At 37.3% G+C, this 25933-nt stretch overlaps 1 protein-coding gene across 2 annotated transcripts in view; it reads right to left on the minus strand.

Moving 5' to 3' along the window:
* LOC115211563 overlaps nt 1–25933 on the minus strand; it is a 389040-nt gene that overhangs the window by 242722 nt on the left and 120385 nt on the right. The window contains exon 1 of one of the 2 annotated variants that reach the window (XM_036501657.1): nt 15097–15119. In XM_036501657.1, the coding sequence (XP_036357550.1) occupies nt 15097–15104 (8 nt within the window). In that variant the 5' untranslated portion in view covers nt 15105–15119. Of the gene's footprint in view, nt 1–15096; nt 15120–24251; nt 24359–25933 lie in introns of those variants that run through there. The other variant, XM_029780127.2, reaches the window with a different exon arrangement.

A 25933-nucleotide genomic window follows, 5' to 3' on the forward strand; every position in this document is an offset into this window, starting at 1 on the left:
TGAAGGTTACGGAGAGGGTTATAGCCCAGTTAATTAGAGAGAGAGTTAGCTTAGATGATATGCAGTTTGGGTTCGTGCCAGGGAAAAGTACTACTGATGCTATATTCCTGGTAAGACAGCTGCAGGAGAAATACCTAGCCAAAGGTAAGCCCTTGTACCTGGCTTTTGTTGACTTAGAGAAAGCCTTTGACAGGGTCCCCCGATCCCTTATCTGGTGGTCAATGAGGAAACTAGGGATAGATGAATGGTTAGTGAGAGCTGTGCGAGCCATGTACAGAGACGCAGCTAGTAAGGTGAGGGTTGGCAACGAGTACAGTGAAGAATTCCGGGTAGAGGTTGGGGTCCACCAAGGTTCAGTCCTCAGCCCCCTCCTATTTATCATAGTCCTCCAGGCAATAACGGAAGAATTTAAGACAGGATGCCCCTGGGAGCTCCTATATGCTGATGACCTTGCTCTAATTGCTGAGTCACTATCAGAACTGGAGGAGAAGTTTCAGGTGTGGAAACAAGGATTAGAATCGAAGGGCCTTAGAATCAACCTAGCCAAAACCAAAGTCCTAATAAGTAGGAAGGTGGACCAACCACAAACGACTTCAGGTAGATGGCCCTGCTCGATCTGTAAAAAAGGTGTAGGTAGAAACTCTATAAGGTGCACCAAGTGTAAGCTATGGACACATAAGAGGTGCAGCAATGTCAAAGGAAGGCTAACTAAGAAAATAGTTTTTGTCTGTGGCAGATGCTCAAGAGAAATAAACACTGGAAATGTGCAGAGACCAACTTCTACCACGTTCCAGGGAGACAAACTAGAAGTAGTTGATAGCTTCCGCTACCTAGGAGACCAAGTCAGTAGCGGGGGTGGGTGTGCTGAAAGTGTAACTGCTAGAGTAAGAATAGCCTGGGCAAAGTTTAGAGAGCTCTTACCCCTGCTGGGGACAAAAGGCCTCTCGCTAAGAGTAAAAAGCAGACTATATGATGCGTGTGTACGTACAGCCATGCTACATGGTAGTGAAACATGGGCCGTGACAGCTGAGGATATGCGTAAGTTTGCAAGAAATGAAGCCAGTATGCTCCGATGGATGTGTAATGTCAGTGTTCATAATCGTCAGAGTGTAAGTACTTTGAGAGAAAAGTTGAACCTAAGAAGTGTCAGTTGTGGTGTGCAAGAGAGACGGCTGCGCTGGTATGGTCATGTGACGAGAATGGCTGAAGATAGTTGTGTGCAAAAGTGCTACACCCTAGCAGTTGAGGGAACCTGTGGAAGAGGTAGACCCAGGAAAACCTGGGACGAGGTGGTGAAGCACGACCTTCGAACTTTAGGTCTCACCAAGGAAATGACTGAAGACCGAGTCCTATGGAAGTGTGCTGTGCATGAGAGGACCCGGCAGGACTAGTCAGGCCATATCCCGTGGCACCTACCTGGGACGTAGTCGATCCACCTGTGCATACCTTCCTTCTTGTGACACTTGTGAAGACCTGCTGAGGCAAGTGAAAATCAATCAAAATAGATGAACATCAATGGAATTTGTATCTTTGTGGTACCAGTGCCTGTGGCACACAAGAAAACCATCCGAACGTGGCCGTAGCCAGTACCGCATCGACTCGCCTCCGTGCTGTGGGAACATGGTGGCACATAAAAACACCATCCAAAGACCCGGCAAGACTAGTCAGGTCATAACCCGTGGGCCCTACCTGGGACGTAGTCAGTCGACCTGTACATACCTTCCTTCTTGCGACACTTGTGAAGACCTGTTGAGGCAAGTGAAAATCAAAACAAATCAAAATAGATGAACATCAATGGAATTTGTATCTTTGTGGTACCAGTGCCGGTGGCACACAAGAATCCATCCGAACGTGGCCGTAGTCAGTACCGCTTGTGGTACCAGTGCCGGTGGCACACAAGAATCCATCCGAACGTGGCCGTAGTCAGTACCGCATCACTGGCCATCGTGCTGTGGGCACATAACAAACACCATCCGGTCGTGGCCGTTCGCCAGCCTCATCTAGCACCTGTGTCGGTGGCACATAAAAACACCATCCGAAGACCCGGCAAGACTAGTCAGGCCATAAACCATGGCCCCTACCTGGGTCGTAGTCAGTCCACCTGTGCATACCTTCCTCCTTGTGATACTTGTGAAGGCCTGTTGAGGCAAGTGAAAATCAAAATCAAAATCAAAATCAAAACAAATCAAAATAGATGAACATCAATGGAATTTGTATCTTTGTGGTACCAGTGCCGGTGGCACACAAGAGAAAACCATCCGAAAGTGGGCGTAGCCAGTACCGCATCGACTGGCCTCCGTGCTGTGGGCACATGACAAACACCATCCGATCGTGGCCGTTCGCCAGCCTCATCTAGCACCTGTGTCGGTGGCACATAAAAACACCATCCGAAGACCCGGCAAGACTAGTCAGGCCATAACCCATGGCCCCTACCTGGGACGTAGTCAGTCCACCTGTGCATACCTTCCTTCTTGTGACACTTGTGAAGACCTGTTGAGGCAAGTGAAAATCAAAATCAAAACAAATCAAAATAGATGAACATCAATGGAATCTGTATCTTTGTGGTACCAGTGCCGGTGGCACACACTTTGTGGTACCAGTGCCGGTGGCACACAAGAGAACCATCCGAACATGGCCGTAGCCAGTTCCGCATCGACCGGCCTCCGTGCTGTGGGCACGTAACAAACACCATCCGATCATGGCCGTTCGCCAGCCTCATCTGGCACCTGTGTCGGTGGCACATAAAAACACCTTCCGAAGACCCGGCAAGACTAGTCAGTCCACCTGTGCATACCTTCCTTCTTGTGACACTTGTGAAGACTGGTTGAGGCAAGTGAAAATCAAATCAAATCAAATCAAATCAAAATAGACAAAATAGATGAACATCAATGGAATTTGTATCTTGTGGTACCAGTGCCTGTAGCACACAAGAAATCCATCAGTGCTGTAGTCAGTGCGGTGGGCACATGACAAACACCATCCGATCATGGCCGTTCGCCAGCCTCATCTAGCACCTGTGTCGGTGGCACATAAAAACACCATCCGAAGACCCGGCAAGACTAGTCAGGCCATAACCCATGGCCCCTACCTGGGACATAGTCAGTCCACCTGTGCATACCTTCCTTCTTGTGACACTTGTGAAGACCTGTTGAGGCAAGTGAAAATCAAAACAAATCAAAATAGATGAACATCAATGGAATTTGTATCTTTGTGGTACCAGTGCCTATGGGAATTTGCATGCAAAAAGCCTATTGATTTTAAAGAACCACTGCTCAGGCGCAATTATCAATTTTTTGTCAATGCCATATACTGACATCAACTCACTGCCACAAGTTCGCTCACTCATCGGTTTTCATCAAAATCAGATGAAAAATGCAAGAGCTGCAGGAAAAACAACATCGTTATGGGAATTTCCATTCAAATGCCTGATTGAGCTCACAAAAATTAATGCCAACTAAGCATTATCAAGTTTTCAAAAAATTATGGCCTTGTTTGAACTTCAGAGCATGTGATCTACCTATGTGCCAAAAATCATTAAAATTGATTGGATGGTGCAGGAGGAGTTAGAGTAACCGCAAACACACACACAGACGACACCATTACACATTTATGTATATAGATGTAGACATATATATATATATGCATATATGTGTGTGTATATATGTGTGTGTGTGTGTATGTACATTATTGAAACAGATATGTACATACACACACATATATGTAAACTTGTGTGTGTATCATCATCATCATCATCGTTTAACGTAGCACAGAGATCGCCCAAAAGTGTATATAGATATATAAATGTATTTATATATTCATCTATGCACACATGTATGTATAACGTGTGTGTATATATTTCCATAGAGGTAACCATTCACTCCATACAAAGTTTTTTAGCACGAAAATAAGATCTAAAGTTATCTCTAAGAAACAGAAAGATCGCCCAAAAGTGTATATAGATATTTAAATGTATTTATATATTCATCTATACACAGATGTATGTATAATGTGTGTGTATATATTTCCATACACGTAACCATTCACTCCGCACAAAGTTTTTTAGCATGAAAATAAGATCTAAAGTTATCTCTAAGTAGCACAGAGATCGCCCAAAAGTGTATATAGATATATAAATGTATTTATTTATTCATCTATGCACACATGTATGTATAACGTGTGTGTATATATTTCCATAGAGGTAACCATTCACTCCATACAAAGTTTTTTAGCACGAAAATAAGATCTAAAGTTATCTCTAAGAAACAGAAAGATCGCCCAAAAGTGTATATAGATATTTAAATGTATTTATATATTCATCTATATACACTTGTATGTATAATGTGCGTGTATATATTTCCATAGAGGTAACCATTCAATCCATACAAAGTTTTTTAGGACGAAAATATTTATATATAAAAGAAAGGTTGTGTGTCTGTCTACTCCGATTTAGATTCCTAACTACTCCCACATTTTGCGATGCAGTTTAACCAAGTCGTGATTCATATCGAGCCCTTCTGGGTATTAGCGCGCGTCTACACGTCAAACTTCACACCAATATGCGTGCTCATATGCGACGTAATATCACATCAGCAGCATTTCCTCACACCCTCCTTGCACTTGGCGAAGGCAAAATACCAGGGGATGAAAATGGTAATATTGCCATTGATTCCATTTGTACCATTGTTAAGACGCCTTCTGATCTCAGAGATGCAGTGTTCCCAGATCTACAAGCTAATTATCAGAATATGGATTGGATTGGCAAAAAGGCTATACTGGCCCCGAGGAATAAAACTGTTCACCATATTAATGATGAAATGTTAAAACTCATTCCTGGGGAAGTCTATGTATATCAGTCTATCGATACAACTCCTGACCCAGAGGACGTCATCAACTATCCAATAGAGGTACTCAATTCCTTTGAGCACCCCGGACTACCACCACACTTTCTCAAACTTAAAGTTGGTGCCCCTATAATGCTCATCAGAAATTTGGTTCCCCCAAAACAATGCAATGGCACACGTTTGATCGTTAAGTCCTTATCTCCCACCGTAAGCTTATATCAATATTTGCCTGAATAATCATCATAATTCAGTGCAATCATTAACAGTACTTTCAAGCAATTCAGCCCCGAGCAACGCCGGGCAATTCTGCTAGTATATATATAAATATATATATATATATATATATAATATATATATATATAAATATATATATATATAAATATATATATATATATAAATATATATATATATAAGAGATCCATAAGATATGTAGTAATTAAACAATTGTTTACAAATATGACTTCCAAAACCTTAGGTACCCCTAACTACACCAGGAGACTATATTTGTAGATAACATTCAGCTCTGTTTACGATATTAGAGAACTCTTCTTTCATCCTTTCACTTCTGGCATCATATGGAAACTTTCTATACTACCTGCATGTATGTGTGTGTGTGTGTGTGTGTAGATATATATATATATATATATATATATATTCAGCAGATGAGCCCCAGAGATTCTCAATATAGAAGACACTTAGTATTGCTCAAATGGTTTATACTTAGACTCCAACATCTTTATAGGGGATCAATTCCATGGGGTAAAGAATAGTTATAAGAGGGATTGAGTTGAGCAGATATGGAGGCAATCATGAGGATAATCATCATCATCATCATCGTTTAACGTCTGCTTTCTATGCTGGCATGGGTTGGACGGATTAACTGAGGTCTGGTAAGCCAGAAGGCTGCTCCAGGTTCCAATCTGATCTGGCAAAGTTTCTACAGCTGTATACCTTCCTAATGCAAACCACTCTCAGAGTGTAGTGGGTGCTTTTTACATGCCACCAGCACGAGGGCCAGTCAGGCAGTACTGGCATTGACCATGCTTGAATGGCACTTTTTACGTGCCACCAGCACATCAGATATATGAAATATAACAGTTTGGGTATGAAATATAAAATATGTATACATGTATACATGAATGCAAAATGAGAGAGATCAAAAAGTGTTGTCTATATGTATATATCATATCATCATCATTGCTTAACATTCGCCTTCCATGCCGGCATGGGTTGGACAGTTTGACAGGAGCCAGCCAGATAGAAGACTACCCCAAGCTACTGTGTCTATTTTGGCATGGTTTCTACTGTTGGATGACCTTTCTAGAACAGAATGGACTGAGTGCTTTATACACACACACATACATATATATATATATATATATATATATATATATATATATATATATATATATATATTCTTTTACTTGTTTCAGTCATTTGACTGTGGCCATGCTGGAGCACTATCTTAAAGGGTTTTCTTAGTCAAAGAAATCGACCCCAGGACTTATTCTTTATAAGCCTAGTACTTATTCTATCTGTCCCTTTTGCTAAACCACTAAGTTATGGGGAGGTAAGCATACAAACATCAGTTGTCAAGCAATGATGGTGGGGACAGACACAAAGATATATATATAAAATGGGCTTCTTCAGTTTCTTTCAACCGAATCCACTCACAAGTCTATGGTAGAAGGCTATAGTAGAAGACACTTGCCCAAAGTACCATGCAATGGGACTGAACCCAGAACCATGTGATTGGGAAGCAAACTTCTTACCCCACAGTTACGTCTACACCTATGATTATATATGAACATAATCCTCATCATCATTTTAGTATCCATTTTACCATGGCTCAAAAGAAATTCATTGAGATCTATTTTGCATGGCTGGATGCTTTCCTTGTCACCACCTCTCACCTGTTTCTAAACAGTAGTAGAGTGTCCCTACAGTCAGACATGTTCTCAACAAAAGCTCAGAAACAAATGACATCCTTTATATGATGGTGACACCTGTTTCAGCACAAGAGACAGACAGACACACCCATTCATATATGCATATCTACAGCATAAACGTACATTCTTGTAAAAGCATGTTGAATGTACATGTCACTTGTAGTTGTTATTTGTTGCTTTGAAAACAACATACGTTATCAAACCCCACCTTTTTAATACCTTATGTAAGCAGGCATCCAACAGCCACATTACATATGCATGCAAAATATGCATCCTATCTGTGCATGCTGCATATACAGAGATGTATGCATATAGTTTCACATACATGTTCATTGAATTATAATCACACAGAATGTAGATATACACACGCATTTATACAAGGGATTATACTTAATACCAAACACACACACAAAATGAGCACAACACACAAAAACATATATACATACATGAAATGTGCACAAGCACAAAAGCACACACACACACACACACACACACACACACACACACACACACACACACACATACATGACATGTGCAGAACACACAAAAATACATACACACATACATGCACAAAAATAAAGAAGCATACATGAAAAAATTTATTCTCCCTTTCTCTCTCTCTTCTGTCTCCTACACACACATATACACACACAAGCAATATTTAAAATCAATCACAAATGTACGTACACACACACACACACACACACACACACACACACATAGCTGTGAGCACAGTCATTTGCATGCAGTGTACACCTGTGCACATGAACACTTCACACAAATACACACAAAGAATTAAAGTTTAGAATGAGTTTCGCAAACAGAAATGTACAAATAGATGCGCACGCGCGTGAGCACACACACACACACTCATGCAGACACACACAAGCATACATGCACACACACATACATACATGCAATTGCAAAATAATTTTTTTAAATGACATTTAAAGTCATATGTCACAACCGAACACACACACACCAACAACACAGCAACAATGACAATAGCAATAACAACAACAGGCACACCTATAAATACATACAGAGAAAATAGTTTGAAAATCAGTCACAAAAACAAAAATGCATATATTCTCACACAAATACAAGCACACATACACATAATTACACACACACACTGTATTCTCATTTGATAATTTGTAAATATTCTTTTTTTATTTGCTACAGAATCTACTCATTGCTGTGCCTGTCTCTGTATATATGGAGTTGGAATAAAAGTGAGTCTGAATACAACATGGGTGATGGATGAGAGTTACTTCGCTTTGCTTCATTTAGTTTCAGTGTAACTCTCTCAGCATTGTCTTCGATTGGCAGAGAAAACAATTGAGCAAGGCATTAATGGATTCCTGAACTGTGTTGAGTGAATCAGGTATGTTGAATGACACAGAGCAAAACAAAGAACCTCACTACAATGAAACATATAGAGGGCGAGAGGGAGAGAGGGCAGAGGACAGAGCAGGAGGAATATTGATAATGAAGATTGGGAAAGAGAGAGAAGGTAGTATTGATAAAGAAGGATAAGAAAGAAGGTGAGATAGAGTAAAAGAGGAGTGACAGAGAGTGATGGGATGGGAAGTGTGTGTTGATAAAGGATAAGAAAAAGAGAGGAAGAGATGGAGAGAGAAAGAAAACAGAAACAATACTGAGAGAAAATAGTGATACTAGACAGAGAGAGTAGTGAAAGTGAAAGTAAAAAAGTGAGGGATGAGTGAGTGAAAGAGTGTTGAGAGAAGGAGTATGTGTTTGTATGTTTGTGTGATAATGATAATCAGATATCAATTCCCTTAATAGCTCTCTCTCTCTCTCAGTCATGCATTCACATTCACTCACTTTCCTCTCCTCTCCTTCCCTCACTCTTATCAAACTCAGAGAGAAGTAAGGAAGGAAGGCATGTAAAATAAAGAGGAGGAAAGTAAAAAGAAAAAAAAAAAAAAAGGTAAAGCGAATAGATAGAGGAAAGATTTCAGCTTTTACTTCTGCTTGCAACTGACAGATGATAATTTTGAATGTGTTAAAATATGTACTACACTGCTTTATATGTAATGATGTCGTTGTTGCTGCTGCTGTTGTCATTGCATAGCCCCAGGTTAGCCCTGACCAAACAGACTTCATAAAGACAATATAGAAACGACTATCCAATGTTCTTTTGTTACCTTTAACCTTTTACTTGTTTCAGTCATTAGACTGTAGCAATGCTGGAGTACCACCTTGAGGAATTCTTTGTTGAATGAATTGACCCCAAGACTCATTCTTTTTGTTTTTAAAGCTTGGTACTTATTTTATTGCTCTCTTTTGCTGAACTGCTAGGTTACAGGGATGCAAAACAGACCAACACTGGTTGTGAAGCAGGAGTGGGGGAGACAAACACATACACAAAGACACACACACATATATACAGATACATATATGACACTGACACAAAGACACACACAGATACATAAATGTAAATAAATATATTATGGGCTTCTTTCAGTTTTCATCTACCAAATCCACTCACACAGCTTTGGTTGGCCTGAGGCTATAGTAGGTGTCACACAGTGGGACTGAACCCAGAATCACGTTTGCTTGTTTGTTTTTCTTGAGAGTGAAATTCAGATATAATGTATCAAAGACTATATAGAAGGCATATGGCTCAGTGGTTAGGGTATTCAGCTCATGATTCTTTTGGTGAATCACCGCCCAAGTTTTTTTTTTAATTTGTTTGGACTGAGATTCATTATCGGAGGAACCACACGCATGCGCAAACACAGGCACACATGTGCAAACACGCACACACACACACACACAGCATAGACATGATTTTTTGATGGCCATGTTCTAACCCGAGCCACAGCAACAAAGTCCACCTGCTACACTTCTTGATCTATCATCACTGCCTCAAGGTCCTGGATACATTCCAAGTCACTGTGATTGACATTTTCCTCTTCTGATCACCATGAATTGGCTTCCACAAGACTAATTTGAATGTTTCCAACTCAGGGTGGTGTACACAGTGTCCAGTTAGTCACAGATGTCTTTGCCTGATCTTCTTGCTAACTTTCTGCAGGTCTCCATAAAGGCATCATTTGCCATATGTTGCTGGCATTTCACATTTAGGGCTATTCATGGAAGTGTGGAATTTTGATCTACTCTGATGGTGACCTTGTGTGTGTGCGTATGGTTCCTCCGATAATGAATCTCAGTCCAGACAAATTTTAAAAAAAAGAAGAAAAACTTGGGCAGTGATTCATCAAAAGAATTTACCTTGTTTCTCCCTTGTTTAGAATTGTAGCATCAACAGGGATTCTTTAGCTTTAAATGGAAAGAGCAAGTAATCTCATGAGTGCCAATGGTATGAAAAAGGCACCCAGTGTACTCTATAAAGTGGTTGGTTTTAGGAAGGGCATTGGGCTATATAGAAGCCATGTCAAAGATGATATTGGAGCTCGCTGCAGTTCTGCAGCTCACTGGTTTCCGATCAAACCCTTCCAACAGTGCCAGTATGGAAAGCGGATATTAAAAGATGATTACCCTTGATTGGTAATTTTTCCACTTGACCCCCAAAAGGGTGAAAGGCAATGTTCACCTTGCCAGGATTTTAACCCCAGAGTGCAAAGAGTAGGAACAAACACTATGAGATATTTCATCCAACTCTCTAACAACTCTGCTAATTTGCACAGGCAACAAAACACATACAATACATATTAAGGCAACACACATACACACATATAATATATATAAAGGCAACACAAAGACACACATACAGACACACATAACAGTTCCTACATCCATCCCAATGAGGCAACTTCAATGCAATCACTCAAACTTCTAGAAATAGCACCAAACTCTCATCTAAATCACAGCATGCTATCTTCAAAAATAGGAAAGTCGCATTGAATAATACAGTCTTGAAACATCTTTGACCATCGGTCCACTTGATCAGAGTAGACCTGGGGCTAAATAACAACACCAACAACACGAACCTTCAACAAACAGGCACCCTCATAAGTTAGACTACTAAATATCATACAATACTGACATAATGTTAAACGCAAGGCTTGTCAACATGAATCTAACATCATGAATTTAGCCAATATTTCATATTGATTAAGCTATGTTAGTACTGTATAGCCGTTGTTGAGGACTACATCATAAAAAAATCTCATGAACAAAATCTTAAGCTGCATTATCATTTAATACATAATAATATTATTGATATTCATGATGACTATCTGAAGAATTAATGTTTATTGAATAGGGATGAAGTATAACATTAAAATGTGGGGAGAATGTATGAATTTGGAATAATTATGCCTGCACCACAGACTTATGAAATGTAAGTGAAGTGGTCCCAATGCAGAGCAATGACTCACACCACCATAGTGTTGATTATCATAAATATGATAATCAGGCATGGTAGCATGGTAATGATGATCACTCCACAACAATGTGGCTTCAGGTTTCATCCCACTGCATAGCACCTTAGGTAAATGTTTCCTACTTTGGCCACAAGCTGACCAATGTCTTGTGAGTGAAATTTAGCAGATGGAAACTGTAAGGAACCATATACATAGACATGCATTCAGGTATCTATCAATCTGTGTGTGTGTGTGTGTGTGTGTGCGAACACGCGTATGTTTGTGTGTGAGTATACATAGGAGTAGCAGTGTGGTAAGAAACTTGCTTTCTAACCACATGGTTCCAAGTTCAGTCTCACTGCATGGCACCATGGACAAGTGTCTTCTACTATAGCCTCAAGCCAGCCAATGCCTTATGAGTGGATTTGGTAGGAGGAAACTGAAAGAAGCCCGTTGTATATATATGCATATATATATATATATATATATATGTGTGTGAGTCTTTGTGTCTGTGTTTTACCCCAACGACCACCACTTGAAAACTGATGTTGGTGTGTTTATATCCTTGTAACTTAGCAGTTTGGCAATAGAGACTGATAGAATAAGTACCAGACTTCAAATATAAGTCCTGGGGTCAGTTCATTCAACTAAGTAAAAAATTCAAGGCAATGCCCCAGCATGGCCACAGTGTCATGGACTAAAACAAGTAAAAGGTAATATATATATATATATATATATATATATTCGCACACACATACAGACATTATCAAGATGACTTAGCTCCTCATATTGCTTTTGTGGATGTGAAAGGATGTCCATCTCCTTGGACAATCAAAAGCAATGAAAATCAAGTTGGCATCTTTATTACAGAGAGAACTTAATCCCCATTGGCCAGTTCAGATTGTGTTGGTTTTACTAGATAGAAGCACTCCACAAGTTAAATCAGGCAAGATATTAATATCACTTAGTCCTTGAGACTTATTTGGTGTTCCAGTGATATCAATCCTTAAGACATGGTGGCAGTGAGAAATGGCCTCCGTATTAGAGGGAGAGAGAGATGTTCAGTTATGGTCATGTGGATGTTGTGATAATTTAGTGACCACAGACAGTAGGTGAAGATGCACTATGTGTTAAAGCAGGTTGAAGGCTAATGTCACTTAGTCACCAGTGTGTGATATCTGGTGCTGATGTGTACAGTGTGTATCCTGCATCTAGGAGCAGCTGGAATGAGGGTGGTAATCTTTGTGAGCAGCTTGGTATATTGGGATTATCAGAAGTCAATGGTTTGAAAGATGTCAAAAGTGCATGACAGCAATATGAAATATGTGTCTATCAATGGATACTGCAGGCTACTGAAGCATGTGCAGCTTTTCAGGGAGGCAGAGTTGGCAGTTTTGAGCTCCAGGCAAATAAGGAAGGGACCTGTTGAGTATATTCCATTTGGTGTTGGGTAAGGTGCTACTATAGTCCTGGAATCTCTGGATAAAGTGGGACAAGGATGTGGAGATTTCCCTGTCCCTATATCTGAAGAAGTAGAAATACATATGTTGTATCTTCCTTTGAATCACTGGCCATCATACCCATATATCATCATTATCATCACTTAATGTCTGTCTTCCATGCTGGCATGGTTTGGATGGTTTGATTAGAGTAAGGCCTGGGGCACACCAGGCTCCATTGTCTGTTTTGGCACAGTTTCTTCAGCTGGATGCCATTCCTAATACAACCACTCCATAGAGTGTACTGGGTGCTTTTAATGTGGCACCAGCACAAGTGCTTTTTATGTGACATCAGCACCAGCACCAGATATCTCAGTCCTTCAGAAGGCTCAGTGTCTTGAGATTAGCCTTCAATACTTCATCCTCAACTTTCAAGTGTCTTGTAATTGCATTGGGAGTTATGAGGGTGGGCCTACAGACCATTTCAGCACTTGTAGATAGGAGTGTGGGATGGAAATTGGGTGGATGTATGCAATATTAGAAATGATGTAATCTAAACATGAGTAGTAGAGCATACCATAATGGAAACTGAAAAGTTCATGGCAGCTGTGGGCTCTACACAATCATTACGTAGTCACTTTCCTGCAAGACATAATGGCCAAATGTATTTCAAACCCTAGGTAACCCTAAAAAAAGACAAAATACTTTTTGCTGGAAGGCATTTGAGTATATGTGGAACTAAACAATAACAATAGCAGCAGCAACAACAACAGGTACTAATACTTGATGGTTACTTGGCAGCAGTAAGAAGGACATTCAACTATAAAATATTTATTCCAATAATAGATAAACATCCAGATTTACAACTGCAATTCCTACTCAGACAAAATTGTAAAAATCATCATTATTATTACCATTGTTACATCCATCTTTTCTATACAGGCAAGGGTTGATTGGGACTTATTGAGGTAATATTCTAAAGTTGGATGCCTTTCCTGTTGCTAACATTTCTCCTTCAAGTAAAGTAATATTTATTCAGTTGGCCTTCACTGCTAATCTACAGGTCAGATTATTTGCAAGAGCCATAAACAAGCATCACCATTTTTGCTCAAACAATGTCAAAGTAAAGACAGTTGTACATTACAAATACACAAACACACACATAGACAGACACACACACACAGACACACACACACACAAAATGGATTTCCATCTAGTTTTTCTTTACTAATTTCATTCACAAAGCACTGACCCACTCGAGGCTATTTTAGAAGACATTTGCCAAAGGGGCCACACAATGGGATGGAACCTGAAACCACATATTCATGAAACAGCTGTAACTGTAACTAAATATAATGTATCCAAAGAGACAATATGTAGGAGAGCCAAACAGCTGTAACTGTAACTAAATATAAGGTATCCAAAGAGACAATATGTAGGAGAGAAGTTGTAATATGAGAGAGAAACCCAGGCTCGATAGAGAGGCTAATCAATTGTAATAAATCCCCAACTGAATTCCAAGTCTTGTGACAAATATAAAAATAACTGTTATTTAGCCCTAGGTCAAATTTGTTCCAGCAGACCTATAATAAGCTGTATTCCAGCTAAGCATATCCCATCCTTTTTTATATATCTAAGACCGCAATGTCCAGTGAGTACTTCCTCTTTTAATATGGTAGAGTGTGATTTGGAGAAGATTATCTGCTATTTCTAACAGGTCAACTACAGAGAAGTTCCATCATGATTATACGAAGTTAACTGGAATCAGCAAATAGTGTTAATTTACTCACAGGGCAATTCAAATAATAATTTGCATAATTCACAAACTAACAATCTAAAATAAGAATAAAACACCTCTGAACAATTTGTATTCATCGATAATAATGTCACTGAATTCGATTAAGTGAGGAAATTCAATGAGAAAATATTGTGAAAATACATTTAGTCTTGTAAACATAATGGTGTTAAAACGATAAAAAGCAGTACTGTCAAAGGAATGAAATCTACTAATGTCGTTCTTTCATGGTTTAACATACAATAACACATGAACAGCAGGTCATTGAATCATAGGAAGTATGGAGATTAATAAAGTAGGATATTTTTGTAAGATACAAGGAAAAGTATGAGGAAGGCTAAATTACCCAGACAGAAATGGTCAGTAATTAAGTATAGTCAAGTAATGAGAATGTCTTTCCCTAACAGGATTTAAAACCAAATAGAGCTTTAATATATGGAGGAATCATAATCTTTTAATGTTTGGACAGTACTGCAATGGCTAATATGAAATAAAGGATCAAAGAAATAACAGACCTTCAACAAAATCACTAGTTATTAAACAAAATACACACATGCAATAAACGAAGGAGATTTGAAAATACCAACCTCAAACAATGAACCCAAACTTCAGCACTATAACATACAAAGAACAATGCATGAGAGGTGAAATAGATTATATCACAAACAGCAGCCATAGAAGTCAGAAGTTAGATAAGTAAGATCTAAATAATATTACCATAACATCAAAGTTCTGAAAGTTAAGGTTCCTAGGTTGTACAGTTCAGCAATATTTCACAGAGTTGCACAGAGCTGCAATGCTGAGGTTATGTTTGAAAAGCAGATTATATAATAACTCTGCAATAACGGCTGACTTACCAAACACAAAAGGAAACACAGGGATTAAATAAATGAATTAAAATTAAGAGGCGTTGAAGAATAGTGCCTACTCTGAAAATAGCACTGACAAATAAATACAAAGAGAGAATATAAATAGGTATTGAAGCAATACAACTAATTCTACCAGAAATAGACCATATGCACTACAAGGCAGCTTAATATGATATAGGACTATAAATGGGAAAAAAAACTCAAAACAAAAGACAAACAATGAGGAAACAAACAAACAAAAAATAACATTGGAGAACAAAAATAGCCGAGGAACACAAAAACAAAATGAAGGATTTATCAATATTAACAGATATCCAAAATAATTATTCCCAAGTAGAACTAAGATAGGAACTATAGTGTCAAAACAAAAATAGAAATACCAGATATTAGAGGGAAACAAATGATGGTTTATCTGAGAAGATAAACAATTTATATGCTGTTTCACATCTCTTTTCATACTAGTGTGAAAAGGAATGCTTTTATTTGAGTAGTTTTTTGTTTTTTGTTTTTTCTCCTCACAGTTGGATCAAGGGTCTCTTTGCAAAGAAAGCTTTAGATATAAGTATCACTGTGTGGTTAAGGATTTGGTTGACAGAAAGTGTGTGTGTGTGTGCATGAGAGAGAGAGAGAGTTTGGGTTTGTGCAAGTGTGTGTCAACTGTTTAACAACCAGTGTTGGTTTGTTTACATCCCCATAACTTAGTGGTAGTTCACCAAAATAGATCAACAGAATAAGTACAAGCAGTACTTAAAAAAAAGTAAGTAGTAGGGTTGATTTATTTGACTAAACTCTTCAAGGCAGTGCCCCAGCATGGCCAGAGACCAATAACTGAAATAAGTATATGATAAAAATAAACTCAGCCACTGATCACCAATTTATGTCAGTCGAACATACCCAGAAGCAATAGTTGTAATGAAATTCAAACTAATAACCAGGGAATTGACAGTGCAGTAACTAAACCTCAGACATTAAAAGAAAAATTGAAAAAAGAAAAATAATTAATTTAGGAAAAATGAGAGAATACCCCATTAAGGAATAAACACAAAATATATTAATAGGTCAGAATCTTCAAGGACAAAACTTTAATCTTTTAGCATTCAATTCAGCCATAACCAAGCTAAATATTATACCTGTTTTATGTTAATATTGACCACATCCAATCTCTCAGACCTACTTTACAATAGCATTCTAGAAATATACAAACACACCATTGAAATTTTGAAGCTAGAAGACAAAATGTGATTCATTTGAAGCAATGACAAAGAAATCTGAATGCTAAAGGATTAAAGAATTCCAGTAAAAAATAGGAAAAACAAGGATTATCACATAGATTAAAGCCATTAAATATATAACAGAACCTACCAAAATAATTATGATCTGGACACAACACTAATAATAAAGAATAAGGAGGAGGAGAGTGGGGAAGCTGTAAAAACAGATCATATTCCCAATGTTTGGCAAGTGGTATGAATGAATGAGGCTTAATCATAAATTTCAAATTTTGTCACAAAGCCAGCAATTTCAGGAGAGGTGGTAAGTTGATTAGATCAACCCCAGTGCTCAGCTTGTACTTTTTTAGTGACACTGAAAGGATGAAAGGCAATGTCTACCTAGGTGGAATTTGAACTCAGAACATAAATTTAGATAGCTAAACAGAAAGGTGGGATGTTGACAGAATATCTATATACAAGAACACAGAACCAGCAGTCCACAGAAGGATGCTAGGAAGACAGGCAGTCAGGTGAACAAATAGTGAAATATAAGGAGTGATGGAAGAAACAGCAAAACAGAAAGAGGGTACAAATAAGAGACAAGAGGTGGGAAAAAAGAAGAAAGCTAGAACTCTAGGACAGAGAGAGTAACAAGGAGAGGCAACATGATAAAAAATTAAGTGAGTAAATGACAGAAAATGATAACGACAAAAAGAGAAAGAATGGGAGAGATTTATAAATGATATTAAAGTGTGAAGAAGGAGAAATACATTGGGAAATAAAAAGAAATGAAGGCAGATTTCAACTGTGAGAAAGAAAGAGAAAAAAATTACCAAGAGAGAGAGTCAAAGAGAGGAAATAATGAGATATGTGAATAAATCAATGAAAATAATGAAGGAGTGATAGAATATGAATAAGGGAAGAGACAATGGCTCAAATATGCAAGAGGTAATTGGAAGTCATATGAAGAAACTCTCAGTCACAAAGAAATTGCTCTGTTTCAAACAGTAGGAAAAAAGATGACAATATCATAAGACAATTGCCCAGTATGAACAGAGAAATACAAAATGGAAAAAGGCAATTGCCTAATATGAACAGAGAAGTGCAAAATGGAAACAAGAAAAAGCAGAATCAAAACTCAAGGATAACTGGAAGAAAACAAAAGTAAACGCAACAGTAAAACAGAGCATGATTTAAAGTATAAATATTAAGAATTACTGAAAAGTGACTGAAATAAACTCTATTGGTTTTGTCAGTTACTTTGCTAGTATATACATATAAAAATATATTTTAGTACACTGTATAAGTGGATACTAAGATTATCAAATATAATACAATGACAAAACACGAACAATACTGTGAAATCAATATGTGATGGCTTCAGAAGATGAAATGGTTACTATTTGTTTTTACTTTTTTAAATTTTTGTTTTTATAGGACCGTAAATGGCAGCCTGGACACTCCTATTGGTGTTATGGAAGCAACCAGTAAATAAAGATAGTCTACAAGTTTCTAGAATACTAAAGACATTTAAAAGAAAGCAATAAAATATTAATATAATAACAAATTATGATAATGTCATACATATCTCAAGAAAGGAAATGAATATATTTCCTCGATATTACTGGCTTTTAAAGTTCATCTCTGAGATACTGATTAACTCTTGGATAGCTATCTATCTCATCTCATCTAACTATTCAATATATGAATGTGAATGACGGTGATAAAATTCTGGTGTTTGAGAAACTTTATCTGAATGGGAAAACAATAAAGAATTGAAATTGATTAAAAACAAGTAGAACGGAAAATAACATTCTTGCAATAAAAGTGGTTTTAAACAGCATCAGATAAAAACCGAGGTAAAAATATGGAAGAAAAAATGCTACATATTGTTGATCATGTTTGGGAATTTTTTTTTTTTTTTTGCTTATCAAAAATGTTCGAGCTAAGGCCATCTTTTATCTTTTTATGTTTTTACTTGTTTTTGTCACTGGATTGTGGCCATGCTGGAGCACTACTCTGAAGAGTTTAATTAAGCCTATCAACCTTAGTACTTACATTTTTAAAAGTTTGGTACTTATTTTAGCAATATCTTTTGCTGAAGTGGTGTGTTGCAAGAATGTAAACAAACCAGCACCAATTGTCAAGCAGTGGGGAGGAGAAACAAATACAAACACACACACATTATGTACAATCCATTTCTACACACTTTCCATATACGAAACCTACTGATAAGGCATTGATAGGCCAAAGGTTGTAGTAGAAGACACTTGTCCAAGATGCCATGCAGTGGGACTGAACCCATAATAATGTGGTTGCAAATCAAGCTTCATGAGAGAGAGAGAGAGGATTCTGCACACTTTTCTCTACTAAAGCTATGAGGTAATGCATGATTAATTCAAAACAATAGGAATAAACAAGTATTATATTTGAGAGAAAAATTTGGATGTTAAAGGGTTAAGTCTATAGTAAGAGGCACTTGTCTTCATTGAAAATGAACATGGAACCACAGTCTTATGGAGTAAACCTCTTCCTTATCCACACAACCATGCCTCTGCCTATATACACAGACAATTTGTTTTTGTTTGTCTAAGTGCTATTCATATTTTCAGGGATATATCATCTGCAGAACTTCCTAGCAAAGAAGTGAAGTACACAGATTTATATAGCACTAAAAAAAGCAAGTAATTTATTTTCATTAAATATATTTCTGATAAATTCCATTTATCTCCTGATCAGTCAATATATAGATTTTTGTTTCTAGTTCTCTCTTTAACAAAGGCCGAAAATATAGCTGTATCTACTTAATATTATTTGCTTGCCATTAATTGGATAGCTAATGGTAGAACACTGGACCAAATGTCTTGCAATATTTCATCATGTTCTTTTATGCTTCATGTTCAAACCTAGCTAGAATCAACTTTGTTTACAATCTTAATGGATTGATAAGATAAGTAGCAGTCAAGCATTGACATTGATTAAATCACACAAACACTTTTCCCTCAAAAAATGTTTGTCTGGTGCCTGTTTTCCATCCAACCATCTTTTCCACTCACCATTATTGTGAGGGCCAATGGGGACAATAGAGTCCCCAGGCACTTCCTCTATGGGATCCTATCTGAGGCAACTGTCATTACACTTTCCAACTGGATTCCCAAGTGTGACTAACTGAGACTATGGATATTATCTAACCATTTCATTCTTGGTCTATTCCTCATTCTCTGGCCAGGTGGCCCAGCTTGAAGAATCCACCTTGTGATATTCTATTCACATATACATAGTACCAGAGCTCGGACCTCTCAATATGAAGAAACTCTCATATCTCCAAGCTACACACCCTGTCGAGTAATGTTACTCCAGAGATCCTTTGGAGGAACCCCAGTTTGGCTCCTTGTATTCACAATTGTACTCTTTTAGTTATTACTCACCATTCATGATCAGATGTGAGAACATGCAGAAAAGCCAAACTGAAGATAGCTAACAAAAGTTTGGTAACCCAGCACTTCAACATTGCGAAAATAAGGTATAACACACTTTACTTGAAAACAAATAAGATTTGGTCTTGTCCAACCCATGCCAGCAAGGAGATAACTGATGTAAAAATGAGAAAATGAGGCTGACTGATATCCATTGAAATATCCATTTTTACATCTGTGTAGGTGAATATGTTTTCTTATTGTTGCATTTTTGGTAATAAATAATCAAATTTAGAGTTACAGTCTTGGAAAGATATGTTCATTAATGTTGATTCATGAAAGTGAAATAATGATTTCTAAAACAGTATTTGGTCCTTAGTAGAGTAACACTTTGGGATTTCATCTTGAGCCAATGAAACAACATCTATGTGGTCCCTCAATCTACTAGAAATAGCAGCTAGGTCTCCCCTAAATCACACTCTACTAGCTTAAATATAGTCCAGGGCTCAATGGTTAGAGTATTGGGCTCGCAATCATGAGGCAGTGAGTTTGATTCCCAGACCAGGCTGTATGTTGTGCTCTTGAGCAAGACACTTCATTTCATGTTGCTCCAGTTCACGCAGCTGTAGAAATAAGTTCTACATGATTGGTGCCAAGCTGTATCAGTTTTTGTCTTTCTCTTGAATAACATCAGTGATGTGGAAAGGGGAGGCTGGTATGCATGGGTGACAGCTGATCTTCCATAAACAACCTTGCCCAGACTTATGCTTTGGAGGGTAACTCTCTAGGTGCAATTGCATGGTCATCCATGACTGAAGGAGGTCCTTCTTCTATATGCAAAAAGACGACATAGTCATGGTAGGAACGCCTAACGTCAAAAGCTTACTCAATCAGAGCTGGCTTAGAGAGAAGTTTCAATTGAATATCAACTGCGCCAGGAGTTAATGATGCAACCTCTAGGTGGTTACTTGACCTGCTAGTATAGCAGTCAAATCTTCCTCAAATAATTCTTTTCCATCTTAAAAAATGAACAAATTAGATATTACAGTCCTACTATGTAGATTTGGCAAAGGCTATAGCTACTGCCCTTCTTCCTTCATTTAAAATGAACAATAGTTGCAGGTGTGGCTGTGTGCATGGCACCTTGGGCAAGTGTCTTCTACAACAGCCTCAGGCCAACCAAAAGCCTTGTGAGTGGATTTGGTAGACATGTGGATTTGGATTTGTGAGCTTGTGTCTGTGTTTGTTCCCTATCACCAATTGACAACTGGTGTTGGAGTATGATTGAATAAGTACTAGGCTTACAAAGAATAAGTCCTGGGATTGATTTGTTTGACTAAAAATTCCTTAAGGTGGTGGTGCAGTCGAATGACTGAAACAAGTAAAATAATAAAAGAACTATAAATAAAAAAAAGGGTACAAGAAGGGCAAATAACTCCGTCTTAATTGCCAATCACAGTAAGTGATTAACCAGCTCAATCCAGTTCTCTTTTATTTCTTCCAGAATCAACACAGAATTCAAGCGCAACATATTATCTAATACTACTACCACCACCACTAGTACTACCCATATACCAATCAACTCTTATTTACAGAATGTGAAGATAGAGCTGATGAATATCATTGAAACAATTCTAAGCAATTATTCAAATTTCCATCATAAATAATTCTATTCAATGCTTCAGTTTGGATCATTTATATTAAACTTCTACTTCTAGTCATATAATTGCCAAAATTGGTGACCCAAACCAACTCAACTACAACAACATTGGTGACCCAGACAACCTCCATTGCTTGACATATTTAGTCCCCAGCAAAAAAGAAAACTAACTTGCTAGTAATCTTTCTTGATGGTAAGTGTGCCAAGTAAACCTAATTAGTCCACTTTGCCATTGAAATCTTGTAGCAATGTTCAAAGCAATGTCTACCTAGCAGTTAATGATGCAACCTCTGTGGTCACTTGACCTACTAGATATAGCAGTCAAATCTCCCCCAAGTCATTCTTTTCCACCTTAAAAAAAAGAACAAATTAGATAACATCATACAACTGCTAAGCATACCTAATTAGTACATCTTGCCATTCATATCTGGTAGCAATGTTCATAACAATGTTTACCAAGGAGTTAATGATGCAAACTCTGTGCAGTCACTTGACCTGCTAGATATAGCAGTCAAATCTCCCTCAAATCATATTTTTCCACCTTAATAAAAGAACAAATTAGATAATACAGTCCAACTGTCTAGCGTACATAATTAGTCTGCCTTGCTATTCATATTTGATAACAATGTTCACAACAATGTCTACTCAGAAGTTAATGATGCAACCTCTGTGTGGTCACTTGACCTGCTAGATATAGCAGTCAAATCTCCCTCAAATCGTTTTTTTTTTCCATCTTAAAAATAAAAAAAACAGAACAAATTAGATAATACAGTGCTAGATTCACTTTGTCAGAAAAATGAATGTCATGATTTCAGCTAGAATGCTATTATCCATAGATCTACACAATGAGGGCTGACTGGCCTAAACAAGAGAAACAACAACCTAGAGGTTAACAGGTTTTAAAGAAAAGTATGGTAGGACAAAGAAATTATTATTGCAGTTAATGTGTTGTTGTTGTTTTTGTTGTTGTTTTTTTTTTGTTACTATGATTCTGCTTTATACTGATTTATAACAATGAAAGTGTTTACAGGAAAACTGAACTACAAATTTCAAGTGGTCTTGAGGAGAGAATAAAAGAATGGTTTTCTCAATGCCTATACCAAGTATTGGAAGGAGCTGAAATGACAACACATTCATCAAGTATACTATTCTCTTTCGTTTACAACAGTGAACACTATAGCAGAAGCAGTACCTGTACCAGCAGCACCACCACCACCACTGCTGCCACCTGTAAATTTGCAACTAGGTGAACTGAAGCATTGATAGTTAAGTACCCACTAGACTGGGATGCTTCGGATAACTTATTTCTAAACTGTCACACAAAAAAATGGTGATCCCTTGAATTAAGATAGCTCTGAGGTAATATTTTCTAGAGCTTTTCTATAATCTAATTGAATTCATTCAACCCCAGGCTGGTGAAATGATTCTTACAACAACCACAAACAACAGAAAGACAAAAAGAAAAAGAGAAATGAAAGGGGATAAAGAAACTTGCCAAGTAACAAGATTTTAATAGAAATGTCTAAGGAAATAACATTATTTAATGTGACAAGACATCGAAGTGTGAGTACAACACATACATTAATAATGAGCCTTGTCTAAGTATGGTTACTGATAAATCTCACTATTAGTACAGTACATTGTATTGATCTAGTCAGTCAAGCAAACTCGAGTTCAGACAGAGGTGGTGGGGAGAGAGATTGGAGTGACATACAGGAAAACATGCTCCAAATACTGGTTTTTGGTGCGAAATGCACTCTTGTTTATATCACTAGAGGGGAGATAAATCCCTGTCACCTTCAGCCATCTTAGATTTTGTCATTGTTGACAAGACAAACGAAGGTTGAAAACACATCATTTGGTGGTCTTGGCACTGGAGATGGCGGCGATTTATATCCATGCTAGTGATATAAACAAGAGTTCCTCTCATGTTAACTACTGCAGTATAGTTTGTTCTAACAGAACATCCATGTAGATAAATATTACCTCTCAGCATTAATACTGACTCTACTGCTAATATATATTTTTTTAACAAGCTCACTGGCTAATCGTGACACCAGCCCCTGTTCTGGCACTGAAAATTTATAGGCCCTACTAGATAGGTGAGATTAATGATATTGATTTTTTGCTTGAACATACCAACAGGAAAGACACAAGCAGGGAGCAAATTCAGGTTCATGCATGACGTGCTAGAAATAGCTGCCAAATATGCCTCAAAAATCACACCTTATTATATAAGAAAAAGGATATGTTGAATAATAATTTCAAATTCTGGCACAAGGCCAGCAATTTCATTACCCAATTGGCACTTATTTTAATGATCCCAAAAAGATGAAAGGCAGAATTTGAACTCAGAACAAAGACAAATGAAATACTGCTAAGCATTTTGCCCAGTTTACTAACGATTCTGCCAGCTCACCACCTTAAGCACACAGTGAATAATGTTATTTTTCATATATTATGCTTGAATAAAAAGTAGGATGGTCACAGTTGGAATGTTCTTAATCACAGGCTGACTTGATCAGTGCTGACCTGAATCTAAACAACCACACTAACATGATTGAGATGAATAATCTAGGAATAATCTGCAATAGTCTCACTTGGCAGTTTTTAAGGAAATGAAATTATCAGAGACAAAAATAAAAAGTTGAAAGTTATTGATCGAAACGAGCAGATATATATGTATATAAAAACATAAACAAATTAATTCACTTACCATTCTACAGCAGATTCTACAGTTAATTTCCCAGATTGGACAGCAGCCTGACTGTCTTCGAGCTCAAAGCCCATAGAAAGAAGAGCAGTTAGAATATCATCATTGTTCTGGAGAAAAAGAAGAAAAATTAAAGCAATTATAGAGTTAATTAATTGAGTTTGTTGAAATTGAAAATAGCTATAAAAACAACAGTAAAAAAAAAAATTTAATTTAATAAAAATGTTTTTTGAAAAGCTCTGCATAAAATAGTAATTGTTTCTAATAAGGCACAAGGCCAGCAATTTTGAAGGGAGGGGTTTTGCCAATATCATCAACCCCAGTAAACTGACTGGTACTAAAAATGTATGTTATTGTCACCTAGAAACAATTTAATAAACCATCAATGTATAAAAAGTTTGAAATGGAAATAAGCAAGATAAGGAACATATAAAAGTAAAAAAACATTACTACTATTAAAACTATACCAGGGATTGCAACTCTACACATATCCCAAAACAAATTCTTGCTTGGCACATGGCTATGTCTTATGCAACACTCTTTTATTTCATTACCACACACCCTGTCAGCATATACTCTGCACAATTACTATCCAATAAATATTCCAATACAACACTATTATCATCATCTTATATCTGGTAACAAACATGATACCAAAAACCATTCCATACACAATCAACAACATACTCAACACAATAATTTAACTCTTTTGATACCAACCCACCTGAGACAGCCCTTAGATTTCTGATATAAATTCCTTATTTTAAATTGATCTAAATTAAAATCACCCATAAAAATTTCATGTTAATTTATGTTCCAAACACCAGTTTAATACCGACAAAGTTATTTCAATAGATTTTTCATTATTTTCAAAATTAATTGAAACAAAGACAGTGTATTTCTACAGAAGTATAGTAACAAAATGGTTAACACACAACTCACATTCACCAAATAATATTACACAACCCTCACACTACATACCAACACCCAATAACACAATAGATAAAAAAATAAAACAATACAGAAAACATATGAAACAAACACCACCCAACAAAATGATACAACTCACATTGCTTAAACTATTCACAATAAACAGACAAAACACAACAGCAACTTCTGAAACAAACCTCATGATAGAGTGGAACTGATGTAATATTTCTACACTCCCTGCATGCATCACAGAAAGAGTGAAACATGCCTTGTAGTGAAGCAGAAATATGCATGAAACAGTTGAACAAACAACAACAACAACAACAATGTGGTGCATAAAAGGGATGCAATATGGATAGGAACTATCAGAATTACAAGGAGAAAAGAAACAAAGGAATATTGTCATAAGTACAGGTGATGCGAAAGAACAAGTGGGCAAAGTGCCTAACTGGAAAGACCCCAGACCAGATGGGATACATGGCTTTTGGCTGAAGAGATGCCATGCCGTGCATGGAAGACTAGCAGCCCAATTGAATGAGTGTGTCCAGAAAGGTACAGTCTCCATGTGGATGGTGACTGGGTGGACAACACTTGTAATGAAAGACAAAAGAAAGGGGAATATTGTGGGAAATTACCATCCCATAGCATGCCTAAACATAATCTGGAAGATACTCACTGGAATATGTGCGGCAAAGAAATACACTTTCCTAGCACAGGAAGAAATACAACCAAGGGAACAAAAAGATGTATGAAGA

This window comes from Octopus sinensis, linkage group LG1 (assembly GCF_006345805.1).
Source record: "Octopus sinensis linkage group LG1, ASM634580v1, whole genome shotgun sequence".
Lineage (NCBI taxonomy): Eukaryota > Metazoa > Mollusca > Cephalopoda > Octopoda > Octopodidae > Octopus > Octopus sinensis.